Below are 16,175 nucleotides of genomic sequence, written 5' to 3' on the forward strand. Positions count from 1 at the left end.
TCCTTTTAAAGGGGGTCTCCCTAAAATGTTGCTTTGATTGGTGGTTGACTCTGTGTAAGATTACATTGCTCACTCCAGCCCCAATGTGTAGATCTAGTTCTAGAATTCCCTCCAATCATCTCCCTACCTGACACCCTAGCCTGCCAGGGGGTGGGCGGAGTCCTGCCAAAGGGTCTGTCTTTTTCATGGGCAGCAAGGGGAGGAGATTACTTGATGCTTCATATCAGGGCTGAAATGGTAAATATAAACTTCTGCCACCACAGTCCACCCAAAACAAAATGGGCCGGTTTTACAACTGAAACCCTTTCAAGGAACTTCGTTGCGAGATCCTGTGTGAGAAGCTTCAGGTGGAAGCCTGAGAAGGTGAACCTGCTCCATTGTGAGCGAAGTCAGGAACCAAAAAATGGCAGCTTCCACTGACGCATTTCACCCAGGCATCTTCTCATTTGACTGATTCCCTTTATTTTAATCATCAATTAGCATACTTTTGGTATTTCCAAGTTCAGTTCCCATCTACTGGAAAATTGATTCAAAGCCTCAAAACTAATTTCTGGTTTCTGAGAGGGGTGGTATTTACTTTGAAGATGGAGGCGTCCACTTCCTGATTGTAATCCTGCTTCCCGGCGTGTTTCCAGGGAATACGGAAGAGACTTTTCCCGTCATTTTCCCAGATAAGCCCAGGGTAGTGACCGCTGTCGATCTGCTCGATGAGCCACTGCCGCAGCCTCCGGCCATTGTTACGGTCACACATCTGATGGAAGAGAACACAGAAGGAGGTAAGAAAGTTTCACATGATATCTTCCTCATATCTCAATGTTTTAGAACTTAACTTTATTGTTTTGGATGGAGCAGGGAAGGTTTGGAGGGGGGGTAGGTAGTAGGAGTAGGTGGAGATCTACCTGAACAGTAATATGTAGTAGTAGTATGTAGTGATGGACGAACTTCCGACGGGACGTTTCGCGAACGCGAAACGCGAACGGGCACAAACGTTCGCGAAAACGACCGTTCGCCGCGGGCTCCATTGACTTCAATGGGAGGCGAATTTCGCAAACCTTTAGGTCGAATTTGCGGCCACGGGGTAATTATTAGGGGGTAGCACGTAGTCCCACCACCTGGACAATAGCATAATACATGTATGAGGTGAATTTGGGATCGATAACTACAAGCATTTTTTTTTTATTTGGGAAATTGTTCTGACAATTCAGGACTATGGAGCTAATGAAGGCAATGGAGGAGAGGGAAGGTCAGGGACCAGGGTAGGCAAACAAGAGGGTGCAGGAGATACAGAGCACTGACAGCAGCACCGTAATACAGAGCACTGACATCAGCACCGTGACATACAGCGCTGACAGCAGCTCCGTGACATACAGCGCTGACAGCAGCTCCGTGACATACAGCGCTGACAGCAGCTCCGTGACATACAGCGCTGACAGCAGCTCCGTGACATACAGCGCTGACAGCAGCTCCGTGACATACAGCGCTGACAGCAGCTCCGTGACATACAGCGCTGACAGCAGCACCGTGACATACAGCGCTGACAGCAGCTCCGTGACATACAGCGCTGACAGCAGCTCCGTGACATACAGCGCTGACAGCAGCTCCGTGACATACAGCACTGACAGCAGCTCCGTGACATACAGCGCTGACAGCAGCTCCGTGACATACAGCGCTGACAGCAGCACCGTGACATACAGCGCTGACAGCAGCTCCGTGACATACAGCGCTGACAGCAGCTCCGTGACATACAGCGCTGACAGCAGCTCCGTGACATACAGCGCTGACAGCAGCTCCGTGACATACAGCGCTGACAGCAGCTCCGTGACATACAGCGCTGACAGCAGCACCGTGACATACAGCGCTGACAGCAGCTCCGTGACATACAGCGCTGACAGCAGCTCCGTGACATACAGCGCTGACAGCAGCTCCGTGACATACAGCGCTGACAGCAGCTCCGTGACATACAGCGCTGACAGCAGCTCCGTGACATACAGCGCTGACAGCAGCTCCGTGACATACAGCGCTGACAGCAGCTCCGTGACATACAGCGCTGACAGCAGCTCCGTGACATACAGCGCTGACAGCAGCACCGTAAGCAGCCCCAGGAGGAAGTCAGCACAGCACAGGGATGGTGTGATCCCCTCATAATAAGAACCCCCAGGAGGAAGTCAGCACAGCACAGGGATGGTGGGAGCCCCTCATAATAAGAACCCCCAGGAGGAAGTCAGCACAGCACAGGGATGGTGGGAGCCCCTCATAATAAGAACACCCAGGAGGAAGTCAGCACAGCACAGGGATGGTGGGAACCCCTCATAATAAGCAGCCCCAGTAGAAATATGACACCGCTCAACCTCTTCAAAGAGGAGGGTAGGGGCATATAGTACGGTGTGCTTTTTTGGGTCAGGGAAGTGAGCCAAATGAATTAAGAAGGTCTGTGTGCTTGATTCCAAAAATTGTTTATAGACATATACATGGTCTACTGATCACATGTGTTGAATTCCTCCGAGATCCATGCCTCATTCATTTTTAGAAATGTGAGGTAGTTAACACTGTCGTGAGCTAGGCGAGTACGCTTATCGGTCACAATCCCCCCTGCTGCGCTGAACGTCCTTTCGGACAGGACACTGGATGAGGGGCAAGCCAACAGTTCGATTGCAAATTGGGCAAGCTCTGGCCAGAGGTCAAGCCTGCCCACCCAGTAGTCTAGGGGTTCATCACTCCTCAGAGCGTCCACATCGGCCGTTAACCCAATGTAGTCGGACACCTGACGGTCTAGGCGTTCCCTGATGCTGGATCCGGATGACACCTGTCGATGGGTCGGCTGAAAGAATGACCTCATATCCGAAGTCACCAACACATCTTCAAACCGGCCTCTTCTTGCAGGCGCTGTTGGATTGGTACCCGCAAATCCTTCTCTGGGAGTGGGAATTGCTCCTCTGCCAGCGCACGCAAAAGCAGAATGCAGCATTTCTCGAAGCAAGGCCTGGAAGTGCTGCATTCTGACAGCCCTCTGCGACGGCGGTAACATTTCCGCCATTTTGTGTTTGTACCGGGGATCTAAGTACGTTGCCACCCAGTACTGGTCCTTGACCCTCATGCTTTTTATACGGGGGTCCCTATTAAAACACTGGAGCATGAAGGCCCCCATTTGCACTCAAGCGGAAGGTATGTGGTGGTGGTGGTGTTGTTGGTGGTAGTGTCTTTGGGGGTGCACATAGCAGAGAGTGAAGAAGAGGGTGCAGATCGAGAGGATGAGGAGGGTGCAGAAGAATAAGGCTGAGTGAGCCACTCAACCAAGTCTGGTGCGTCCTTTAAAGTAATTGAACGCACCTTCTGCAACTTCCCACTTTGGCTCAAGGCTGTTGCTCCTGCCCTACCCCTACCACCCCTGCGGAAGGGCCTGCCTCTTCCTCTGCCTGTCATTTTTTAAATCACCCTGTGACAAAACTCTTAGTCCCTATACCGCTGAAGGACTGCTGCAGTATAGGGCAGCGGTCAGCAGTAGTGCACGTCAACCCTATGTATTGTGGACCGATAGCGGTCCTTACAGAACAGCAGACTGTACTGCACTCAGGCCTATGTACCGTAGCACCCTATACCAAGTTACCAGTCCTTATAAAAACTTTTGTGGACCAAGCAGGTTGTGTGTTAGTGATTAGCAGACTGTACGTCAGTCCCTATACCAATGAAGGACTGCTGCAGTATAGGGCAGCGGTCAGCAGTAGTGCACGGCAACCCTATGTATTGTGGACCGATAGCGGTCCTTACAGAACAGCAGACTGTAACGCACTCAGGCCTATGTACCGTAGCACCCTATACCAAGTTACCAGTCCTTATAAGAACTTTTGTGGACCAAGCAGGTTGTGTGTTAGTGATTAGCAGACTGTACGTCAGTCCCTATACCAATGAAGGACTGCTGCAGTATAGGGCAGCGGTCAGCAGTAGTGCACGGCAACCCTATGTATTGTGGACCGATAGCGGTCCTTACAGAACAGCAGACTGTACTGCACTCAGGCCTATGTACCGTAGCACCCTATACCAAGTTACCAGTCCTTATAAGAACTTTTGTGGACCAAGCAGGTTGTGTGTTAGTGTTTAGCAGACTGTGCGTCAGTCCCTATACCGCTGAAGGACTGCTGCAGTATAGGGCAGCGGTCAGCAGTAGTGCACGGCAACCCTATGTATTGTGGACCGATAGCGGTCCTTACAGAACAGCAGACTGTAACGCACTCAGGCCTATGTACCGTAGCACCCTATACCAAGTTACCAGTCCTTATAAGAACTTTTGTGGACCAAGCAGGTTGTGTGTTAGTGATTAGCAGACTGTACGTCAGTCCCTATACCAATGAAGGACTGCTGCAGTATAGGGCAGCGGTCAGCAGTAGTGCACGGCAACCCTATGTATTGTGGACCGATAGCGGTCCTTACAGAACAGCAGACTGTACTGCACTCAGGCCTATGTACCGTAGCACCCTATACCAAGTTACCAGTCCTTATAAGAACTTTTGTGGACCAAGCAGGTTGTGTGTTAGTGTTTAGCAGACTGTGCGTCAGTCCCTATACCGCTGAAGGACTGCTGCAGTATAGGGCAGCGGTCAGCAGTAGTGCACGGCAACCCTATGTATTGTGGACCGATAGCGGTCCTTACAGAACAGCAGACTGTAACGCACTCAGGCCTATGTACCGTAGCACCCTATACCAAGTTACCAGTCCTTATAAGAACTTTTGTGGACCAAGCAGGTTGTGTGTTAGTGATTAGCAGACTGTACGTCAGTCCCTATACCAATGAAGGACTGCTGCAGTATAGGGCAGCGGTCAGCAGTAGTGCACGGCAACCCTATGTATTGTGGACCGATAGCGGTCCTTACAGAACAGCAGACTGTAACGCACTCAGGCCTATGTACCGTAGCACCCTATACCAAGTTACCAGTCCTTATAAGAACTTTTGTGGACCAAGCAGGTTGTGTGTTAGTGATTAGCAGACTGTACGTCAGTCCCTATACCAATGAAGGACTGCTGCAGTATAGGGCAGCGGTCAGCAGTAGTGCACGGCAACCCTATGTATTGTGGACCGATAGCGGTCCTTACAGAACAGCAGACTGTACTGCACTCAGGCCTATGTACCGTAGCACCCTATACCAAGTTACCAGTCCTTATAAGAACTTTTGTGGACCAAGCAGGTTGTGTGTTAGTGTTTAGCAGACTGTGCGTCAGTCCCTATACCGCTGAAGGACTGCTGCAGTATAGGGCAGCGGTCAGCAGTAGTGCACGGCAACCCTATGTATTGTGGACCGATAGCGGTCCTTACAGAACAGCAGACTGTAACGCACTCAGGCCTATGTACCGTAGCACCCTATACCAAGTTACCAGTCCTTATAAGAACTTTTGTGGACCAAGCAGGTTGTGTGTTAGTGATTAGCAGACTGTACGTCAGTCCCTATACCAATGAAGGACTGCTGCAGTATAGGGCAGCGGTCAGCAGTAGTGCACGGCAACCCTATGTATTGTGGACCGATAGCGGTCCTTACAGAACAGCAGACTGTAACGCACTCAGGCCTATGTACCGTAGCACCCTATACCAAGTTACCAGTCCTTATAAGAACTTTTGTGGACCAAGCAGGTTGTGTGTTAGTGATTAGCAGACTGTACGTCAGTCCCTATACCAATGAAGGACTGCTGCAGTATAGGGCAGCGGTCAGCAGTAGTGCACGGCAACCCTATGTATTGTGGACCGATAGCGGTCCTTACAGAACAGCAGACTGTAACGCACTCAGGCCTATGTACCGTAGCACCCTATACCAAGTTACCAGTCCTTATAAGAACTTTTGTGGACCAAGCAGGTTGTGTGTTAGTGATTAGCAGACTGTACGTCAGTCCCTATACCAATGAAGGACTGCTGCAGTATAGGACAGCGGTCAGCAGTAGTGCACGGCAACCCTATGTATTGTGGACCGATAGCGGTCCTTACAGAACAGCAGACTGTACTGCACTCAGGCCTATGTACCGTAGCACCCTATACCAAGTTACCAGTCCTTATAAGAACTTTTGTGGACCAAGCAGGTTGTGTGTTAGTGTTTAGCAGACTGTGCGTCAGTCCCTATACCGCTGAAGGACTGCTGCAGTATAGGGCAGCGGTCAGCAGTAGTGCACGGCAACCCTATGTATTGTGGACCGATAGCGGTCCTTACAGAACAGCAGACTGTAACGCACTCAGGCCTATGTACCGTAGCACCCTATACCAAGTTACCAGTCCTTATAAGAACTTTTGTGGACCAAGCAGGTTGTGTGTTAGTGATTAGCAGACTGTACGTCAGTCCCTATACCAATGAAGGACTGCTGCAGTATAGGGCAGCGGTCAGCAGTAGTGCACGTCAACCCTATGTATTGTGGACCGATAGCGGTCCTTACAGAACAGCAGACTGTAACGCACTCAGGCCTATGTACCGTAGCACCCTATACCAAGTTACCAGTCCTTATAAGAACTTTTGTGGACCAAGCAGGTTGTGTGTTAGTGTTTAGCAGACTGTGCGTCAGTCCCTATACCGCTGAAGGACTGCTGCAGTATAGGGCAGCGGTCAGCAGTAGTGCACGGCAACCCTATCTATTGTGGACCGATAGCGGTCCTTACAGAACAGCAGACTGTACCGCACCCAAGCCTATGTACCGTAGCACCCTAGACAGACCAAGTTACCAGTCCTTATAAGAACTTTTGTGGAACAAGTGAGTTGTGAATGATTAGCAGACTGCAGCAGAAGGGCAGCAGTCAAGTATAATATTCTTTCTATATTTGGAAGAAAGAATATTATACGTGTACAAGCCTATTACCGTACCACTGATACCAGTCCTGAAAAGAACCTTTGTGGAACTAATAGTAACAGCAAGTCTTTAAAATTATCCTCACTGCCTGACACACTGCTTCCTGCCTGTCCCTATACAAATTGGCAAAAAAGAGTAGGCTGGAACGATTAGCTGGAACAGCTCTTTTGTGGACCTGATAGTAACAGCTAATGATGATGATGATGATGATGATGAAGAAAGACTAATCTGGCTGAGCTGTCCCTAAAATAGCAGCATACAGCGCTCTGTCCCTTTATCTAAACTGACAAAAGAAACTCAGGCTGCTGACCTAACACCTATACCAGTCCTGAAAAGAACTTTTGTGTACCAAATAGCTAGCGTTTTCTCTGTCCCTACTCCACACAGGATCCTTTCCCTACAGTGACAGAAGAAAGAATGTAAAATGGCCACCGGATCGGGTGTATTTATAGGTTAGGGGGAATGTCCAAGTGTCCATGAGCTGTCATGTCTCAATTGGTTGTCCTGTAACACATGATAAACGTGTCACGAAAGGTTAAAGTTCTTGTATACATTAAACACGTAAGTCCGCCGGGGCGAACGACGGAAAAAGGCGTTCGAACCCGCGGACGGCGAAAGTCGGAAATTCGCCGCGAAACGACCGCCGGGCGAACCGTTCGGCCATCACTAGTAGTATGTAGTTCACAGTGCATAGCTCAGGAGTAAGTAACACAGAGTTCAGGGCTCAGTACTGTGTAAAGCAGAGTGCATAGGTCAGGATTAAGAAAAGAAGAGTGCATAGGTCAGGATTAAGAAAAGAAGAGTGCATAGGTCAATAGTAAGAAGGTAAATTTCAGAGGTCAATAGTATGTAACACAGAATTCAGAGGTCAGTAGTAAGGAACACAGAGTGCAGAGGTCAGTATGTAATGCAGAATGTAGGGTCAGAAGTAGGTAAGGCATAGTTCAGGGGTCAGTAGTATGTAATTCACTGTGCATAGTTCAGGAGTAAGTAATACAGAGTCCAGGGCTCAGTACTGTGTAAAGAAGCCTGCATAGTTTAGGAGGATTAAGAAAAGCAGAGTGCAGCAGTCAATAGTAAGTAGGGTAAAGTTCAGAGGTCATAAGTATGTAACGCAGAATGCAGGGGTCAGTAGTAACACAGAGTACAGAGGTCAGGAGTATGCAATGCAGAATGTAGGGTTAGGAGTAAGTAATGCACAGTTCAGGGGGTTAGTAGTATGTAATTCATAGTGCATAGGTCAGGTGTAAGTAACACAGAGTGCATAGGTCAGGCGTAGGTAACACAGAGTGCATAGCTCAGGAGTAAGTAACACAGAGTTCAGGGCTCAGTACTGTGTAAAGAAGAGTGCATAGCTCAGAATTAAGAAAAGTAGAGTGCAGAAGTCAATAGTAAGTAAAGTAAAGTTTAGAGGTCAGCAGTATATGTAACGCAGAATGTAGGGGTCAGTAGTAAGTAACACAGAGTACATAGTTCAGGAATATGTAATGCAGAATTTAGGGTCAAGAGTAAGTAATGCATAGTTTAGGGGTCAGTAGTAGGTAAATCACAGTGCATAGGTCAGGAGTAAGTAACACAGAGTGCATAGCTCAGGAGGTAATAACACAGAGTTTAGGGCTCAGTTGTGTGTAATGCAGAGTGCATAGGTGAACATTAGTAAAGCACAATGCAGAGGTCAGTAGTATGTAATGCAGCGTTTAGGGGTCATCAGTAAGTAAGGTGAAGTTCAGAGATCAGTAGTATGTAGCGCATATCCAATCCGATCCTTTCCACAAAATCCAGACAGATGGAAACTCTATTTTCCATCCGTCTGGCGGATCGAATGAAAATGGACAGGCGGTCCGTTTTCATCAGACCTCCCCATAGAGGAGAGCGGGGCTCTGACAGGTCCTTTTCCGTACAGCAAGTGGGACCCTCTGCCCGTGTGAAAGGACCCTTAGGCCGCGTACACACGCGGGGACTGTTCGCCCAACTTTGTCCGTCAAACAGTTTCAGCAAACAGTCCGCTCAAAATTAGCATGGACGGACATGGCCACACACGATGAACGAACAGTTTGCTGAAACCGTGCGCGATGACGTGAACGGCACGTACGACGGGACGAAAAATACGACGTCCTATACACTGCATTATAACTTTCGGCGTGTAAATCCTTTCTGAGCATGCGCGGAACTTAGTTTGACGAACAAGCCTACACACGAGGGGACAGTTTTACGGAAATTCCGAAAAACCTTGTTCAGCGGACTGTTCGCTGAAACTGTCCGCTGAAAGCCCACACACGAGCGGACTGTCCGCCGAAACACTGTTCAGCGGACAAAGTTGGGCGAACAGTCCGCGCGTGTGTACGCGGCCTTAGTGTGAAGAGTGAAAGTGTTGTCTCTACTGTTGACAGGTTCACGTAAAGGTGGATCCCGGCAAAGCCAAGGGCACTCTTCTGCTCTGCAGAGTGGTTTGTGTTAGTAATATGCCCATAGGTGTGCGCTGCCTATTACATTAGAGTGTGCCCACAAAAGCTCAAACACACATACCTTTCTCTGAAGCCTCAGCTATACTGGGCAGTGAAGGAATAGGAAGTGCTCTGTGCTTAGTGGCTTCCTGTTCATTCACAAACAGAAGCATAGTAAACACATAGTAAACACAGTTTACTATGCTTCAGTTATTTCCCCAACCTCAAACCTAAAAAATCTCCTGAGAGGAGAGGAGGGAAGCCAGCAGGATTGTGGGCGCGGGGGCCCGGGCAGTAGAGGGAATCGGCCCCACACATAGCAATTAGGGTGTGCACATGCACGCCTATGGACAAGCCTGAAACATGGAGCAGCCTGCCATCTCAACACTCATTATAATAAAAAATTCAAAAAAGTCCTGCAGAATTTACCCTGAATTTACCCTGATTTCCACCAGGTGAAAGGCAGCTGTAGATGTGTCAGAGTAAAAATGACCTTTGAAATGAAAGTCTAGAATAAGTTTCCTTTTTGCTGTCACCGCAGTCAGGGCCAGTGCTGACTACCAGCTGAGCGTTCAGCAGTGGAAAATGATCTGTTTTGGCAATTCCTATTAAAATTCACAAATCCATAGCAGTGCCTGCAGTTGGGAGCTCTGCGCCTGAAAACTGTATCCAAAATATCATTTTCTAGGGGTAATTCGGTGTAACATGGTATCAATCCATACAGCTTGGAATCGTGTTCCCTTATGGAATCTGTGAACTGCTGCATGTCTGAGTGCTCTTTTCCTTGTCACAAATGCATTTAAAAGGTGTAAGTGACTTTGTGAACCCTACAAATTCTAAAGAAGCTTCCAATTTGATAGGTTCACTTCATGGTGATGCTCAAGCCTGTTTTCTAACCTGAATGCAATCAGCTTGATACAAATACGGGCCTCTTCACACTGATCTGTTTCTGATGCGTTTTAGGGGTAGAAAAAAAGCAGAAGAAAAAAGGCATGAACAATGTATCCCTTTAAATTCTATGGAACTCTATGGTATTTAAATGTCCTGCATGCTGCATTTTGGTACACTGTAACCATTTTTACATCATTAGTGACCTGGTATCAGCCTTAGCCCCTGTTCACACCGGAGCGACTTGTCATTCGATTTGATCGCATGACAAGTCGCACCCTATTGTCGTCAATGGCACTGTTCAAATCAGTGCAACTGCACTGCTATTGGCAAATTTCAGGTGCCACTTGCAAAGACATCTGTGCATGAAGCCGCACGATTTCAAATCCGGTTTCAGGCTGGGTTCACACATATGTGAATTTGATGAGTTTCTCCACATTCAATTCGCATGACAGGCAAGTGTGACCGGATCTCAATGGAGAAGGGTTCACAAATGTCCGGGGCGGCCATGGTCTGCATTGAAAAAGGGTCCGGTGCGCCTTTGGGTCCGGTTCATCTTTGGGTCTGGTTCGTATTCAGGCTAACACTCAGACCTGAGTGGCACCTGAACCGCTGTACAGGAACGCAATAGACCCCAGGCATGAACCCGTGGCTGCATATGTGTGAACCCAGCCTTAATGTGAAGAAGCACTAATGCAGTCCCTGTAAAAGCAGAGCTGGAGTGTGAAAGGAAGAAGCAGCACAAACAGCCAATCAGTTCATGTGCTGTCAATAATCTTGCTGGCAGGAGGAAAGAGCAGAGTGACAGAGAGATGAGCTCATCACTGCCCTGCTTCACCTTTCACTGTCCATTCACAGAGCAGGGGAGGGGAGTCTACTATACCAGAGTTCAAATAATGTGGGTTGAATGATGCTGGGCATCAGACTGAGGACATCTAGAGGCAGAAAAAAATATTGCAGGGGAAATCTCTTGTTATTTTATCTTTTTGTTATTTTAGGTTTATTCATTTTTACCTTGTTTTTGGCTGAAGTTCTTTTTTCATTTATTTTTAATGAATAAACAAAATGCATTCATAAAAAAAATCATTTTTATTTTTGCTATATTTTTTTTAAATGCTATAACTTTTTTTTTAACAATATTGGGCCATCAGAGTTCAGCATTCTATCAGTGCATCGATCCTCGACATAAAAAACAGCGGCTTCTCTTCACCTGATACAGTGCTTGTGACAAAGACACACCATTTCCTGAATGTCTAAATTTAGAACCCCTTCACAGCCTCTACCGCCGCAGAGCTGAAGTACCAGCGCTGCAAACACTACATGTCTTTTGTGATCTTTAAGTTCTTTATTATACAAGCAGCCACAAAACTCTATAGTTGAAAAAAAAGAACAAAAGCTCCTTCTGCGGTAAAATTTAGAATACAATTGCAGAAAAGCAAAATATACAACTTCAGTGTATATATATATATATATATATATATATATATATATATTTATTTATTTATTTATTTATATATATATATATATATATATATATATATATATATATATATATATACATCCTATATAAGGAGCACAGTACCACCTAGACTGCAACAACTCAGACCAAAAATCAGTATCCCTGTAGGATAGACCTGGCTGGCCTAAACTCATGAAAGGCTAAATCCGATTGGCTGTTACCTTCTGATGCCTTTAAAGCAAAGTGTCCAGCCACCACTAAGTCACAATGCGTTTGATTTACTAAAGCTGGAGAGTGCAAAATCTTGTGCAGCTCTGCATAGAAACCAATCAGCTTCCAGTTTTTTTTTTTTTTTTTTGTCAGAGCTTAATTGAACAAGCTGAAATGAGAAGCCGATTTGCTACCATGCAGAGCTGCACCAGATTTTGTACTCTCCAGTTTTAGTAAATCAACCCCAATTTAACAACAAGTTCACTGCACATGCATCTGATTGAATAATAATGTTTGCAGCTGCAGTAAAGCAATATTGTGATGCAGCTACTGAGCAGCTTTAGGTTAAAGAGTTGAATAGGGAAAGATAGTTCAATAAATGGTGGGTTGATTTACTAAAACTGGTGCATTCAGAATCTGGTACACCTGTGCATGATAGCCAATCAGCTTCTAACTTCAGCTTGCTCAGTTGAGCTTTGACAATAAAACCTGGAAGCTGATTGGTTTCTATGCAGAGCTGCACCAGATTTTGCACACTCAAGTTTAGTAAATAATCTCCATTGACTTTTCACTGCTGCTTACTTGACAATGGCTGTGCAAGCGTTTACAACACAGTGACCCAGGTTCACATGACCCAAATTAACTTTGATTAACTTTATCTGAGCAGCGATAGCATTTGTGCAAAGTCTCCCCATTCATGATTGTGCTGCCACAAAGGTTCTACTGTAATAATAAGTGGTACTTTGCCATACAATGTAACATTGGGGTTGATTTACTAAAACTGGAGAGTGCAAAATCTGGTGCACCTCTACAAAGAAACCAATCAGCTTCCAGGTTTTATTGGCAAAGCTTAATTTGAACAAGCTGAAGTTAGAAGCTGATTGGCTTCCGTGCACAGCGGCACCTGATTTTGCGCTCTTTATTTTTAGTAAATCAACCCTATAGGCTGTATGTAGGCAAGTGCAGGACGGGAGGTGCAGATCCAGAGCCGGTGTGCTGGGGCCAGAATGACTCTGCTTATTGCAGAGTACCCTAATAAAGTGACTTTAATAATACCAGGGCAGAAATAATTGTGTTCGCCTACCCCCTAAGACCATGTAGAGCATTATATCATAGCATTGTACTCTGCTACAAACTTGTGTGTGATATACATCGCACAGGGGTGTAAGGTCATATCATTTAATGTGACATAATGTAATGATGCAATGGGGGTTATTTACTAAAGGCAAATCCACTTTGCACTGTAAGTGCACTTGGAAGTGCAATCACTCTAAATCTAAGGGGTAGATCTAAAATGAGGGGAAGCTCTGCTGATTTTATCATCCAAACATGTGCAAGCTAAAATGCTGTTTTTTATTTTCCATGCATGTCCCCCCTCGGATCTACAGCGACTTTACTTTCAAGTGCACTTGCAGTGCAAAGTGGATTTTCCTTTAGTAAATAACCCCCAATATATAATACCATGACAGGCAAGGCAGTAAGACAATGTTTTCTAATATTTAAAAACAAAAAATTGAATGTAATATGATAGATTGTGATATAATGCAATCTGATTCAATGTAGTAGAGTTTGTTATGTGATAGTAGACTATGTTACAATGCAATGTAATTTAATTTGACATCTTTTGATAGGATGTGACATAATGTAGTAATATAATATAATGGAATATAATATGACAGTGTGACATGAAAATCTTTTATAATATAATGCAACACAACAAAAGGTGAAATAATGTAATATAATGTAGAATATTGTGATATAATGCAGGGAAGAGTAATATATGGTGACACAAAGTCATATATTGTACAGCTATGTAATATAATGGGATTTAATACAATACAATATAATGAAGTGCAATGTCATATATAGGGGATACTTTGTGATATAATTTAGTGCAATGTGAATATATTATGACACAGTGTATTATCCTATGATATATTGCAATGGAATTCAATGTTAGACAAGGTAATATCTGAAATATAATGTAGTACAATGAGAGGTTAACCCATGAGATATATTACAATGGGATATCTTTTCATGAAATCTAATAAAATATTCTGTAGACTGTAAGCTTATATTGCCAGAAATCTCTAAAACTGTATCATGTTATTGCCTTATGTGTGTACAGCTGTGTCATTTATTTGGAAACAATGTATATAGTATTTGTATTAGCCTCGTTTGTATTGTTTACAAATCTATAAGAGAAGATGGGGATATAACAATATTATTATTATGTAACAATATGATATACAACATCATACAATGGAATATAATGGTTCTGAATGAAGCTGCCATATAATAGGATAGAATGTATGACATCTGATAATGTGCCAAGATCTGTGTGCTGTCACTGCAATGTAATATAAGGAGATCTACTTTATGGTAGAGTAATCCATCCACCTGTATACTGTGCTGGGTGCAGACTGTCCCATATAATAATATACAGTCCTACAATGAACTATGATGTCACATGTCAGATTTACCTCTGTGCTGCCATTCCACCATATATTCCTATACATTACTATAATACTCTATTATTTAATATATACACCAAGCAGCCTCTCTATTCTATATTTCTCTCCTCTCTTTCTTCCTCTTTATTTCTCTCTATATTTAAATCTCCCTCTCCTCTCTCTCCTCATTATATCTCCCTTCTCTGTTATCTCTCTCTATATACATATATATATATTTCTCTATCTCTCTCGGTAGGATAGTTACCTCTCTGTATGTCAGTTGCTCGGTCTCCGGTGAAAACTGTCACCCTGCTGTCACTTTACAATGTAATAAACTCCGTGTCCCGCCCCCTGCATGATTGACAGCTCCTCCGTCCAATCAGCTCCGGAGGAGGGGCAGGGCTAGGCAGTAGTAGATTCTAATAAGCGAAGGCTTTTCCGAGAAACCAAAAGTGTACGAACCGGGGGAGAGATTCCTGTCCACCCACCTGCCGGGACAGATAGCACAGAAAACCCCACTGACACCATCACACCAGCGCTGACTGGCAACAGAAAGCCCAGCACTGCCACACTGACACCAACAAGCTCAACGCTGTGCCTCAAGCCTGCCCACCAACCCTGTGCCCCAACTCTGTGCCCCAACCCTGCCCACCAACCCTGTGCCCCAACTCTGTGCCCCAACCCTGCCCACCAACCCTGTGCCCCAACTCTGTGCCCCAACCCTGCCCACCAACCCTGTGCCCCAACTCTGTGCCCCAACCCTGCCCACCAACCCTGTGCCCCAACCTTGTGCCCCAACCCTGCCCACCAACCCTGTGCCCCAACCCTGTCCCCCAACCCTGTGCCCCAACCCTGCCCACCAAACCTGTGCCCCAACCCTGCCCACCAACCCTGTGCCCCAACCCGGTCCCCCAACCCTGTGCCCTAACCCTGCCACCAAACCTGTGCCCCAACCCTGCCCACAAACCCTGTGCCATAACCCTGCCCCCAACCCTGTGCCCCAACCCTACCCACCAAACCTATACCCCAACCCTGTCCTTCAACCCTGTCCCCCAACCCTGTGCCCTAGCCCTGTGCCCCAACCCTCTCCCCCAACCCTGTCCCCAACACTGTCCCCCCAACCCTGTGCCCTAGCCCTGTGCCCCAACCCTGTCCCCCAGCCCTGTGCCCCAACCCTGTGCCCCAACCCTGTCCCCCAACCCTGCCCACCAACCCTGTGCCCCAACTCTGTGCCCCAACCCTGCCCACCAACCCTGTGCCCCAACTCTGTGCCCCAACCCTGCCCACCAACCCTGTGCCCCAACCTTGTGCCCCAACCCTGCCCACCAACCCTGTGCCCCAACCCTGTCCCCCAACCCTGTGCCCCAACCCTGCCCACCAAACCTGTGCCCCAACCCTGCCCACCAACCCTGTGCCCCAACCCGGTCCCCCAACCCTGTGCCCCAACCCTGCCACCAAACCTGTGCCCCAACCCTGCCCACCAACCCTGTGCCATAACCCTGCCCCCAACCCTGTGCCCCAACCCTGCCCACCAAACCTATACCCCAACCCTGTCCTTCAACCCTGTCCCCCAACCCTGTGCCCTAGCCCTGTGCCCCAACCCTCTCCCCCAACCCTGTCCCCAACACTGTCCCCCCAACCCTGTGCCCTAGCCCTGTGCCCCAACCCTGTCCCCCAGCCCTGTGCCCCAACCCTGTGCCCCAACCCTGTCCCCCAACCCTGTCCCCCAACCATGTGCCCCAAGCCTGTCCGCCAACCCTGTCCCCCAACCCTGAACCCCCAACCCAGTTACTCAACCCTGAGCCCCAACCCTGAGACCCAACCCTGTCCCTGCACATAACACCTTCCCTGCACTGTTTTAACCCAAAGAGCAACATAAAGCTTAGCACTGTGTTCTAATACATCGTA

The 16,175-nt window shown here is 47.0% G+C and overlaps 1 protein-coding gene across 1 annotated transcript in view; it reads right to left on the reverse strand.

Moving 5' to 3' along the window:
- Positions 1–14,640, reverse strand: part of IRF8 (interferon regulatory factor 8) — a 39,926-nt gene extending 25,286 nt beyond the window's left edge. Inside the window, exons 1-2 of the mRNA XM_077453179.1 lie at positions 14,533–14,640; positions 578–751 (exon numbers count right to left, since the gene is read on the reverse strand). Of these exons, the coding sequence (XP_077309305.1) occupies positions 578–751 (174 nt within the window). The 5' untranslated portion in view covers positions 14,533–14,640. The remainder of the gene's footprint in view (positions 1–577; positions 752–14,532) is intronic.
- Between the last annotated feature and the right edge of the window lie 1,535 nt (positions 14,641–16,175).

The sequence above is a fragment of the Lithobates pipiens genome, unplaced genomic scaffold (assembly GCF_037356315.1).
Source record: "Lithobates pipiens isolate NorthernLeopardFrog02 unplaced genomic scaffold, aLitPip1_a1.2 Scaffold_10, whole genome shotgun sequence".
NCBI lineage: Eukaryota > Metazoa > Chordata > Amphibia > Anura > Ranidae > Lithobates > Lithobates pipiens.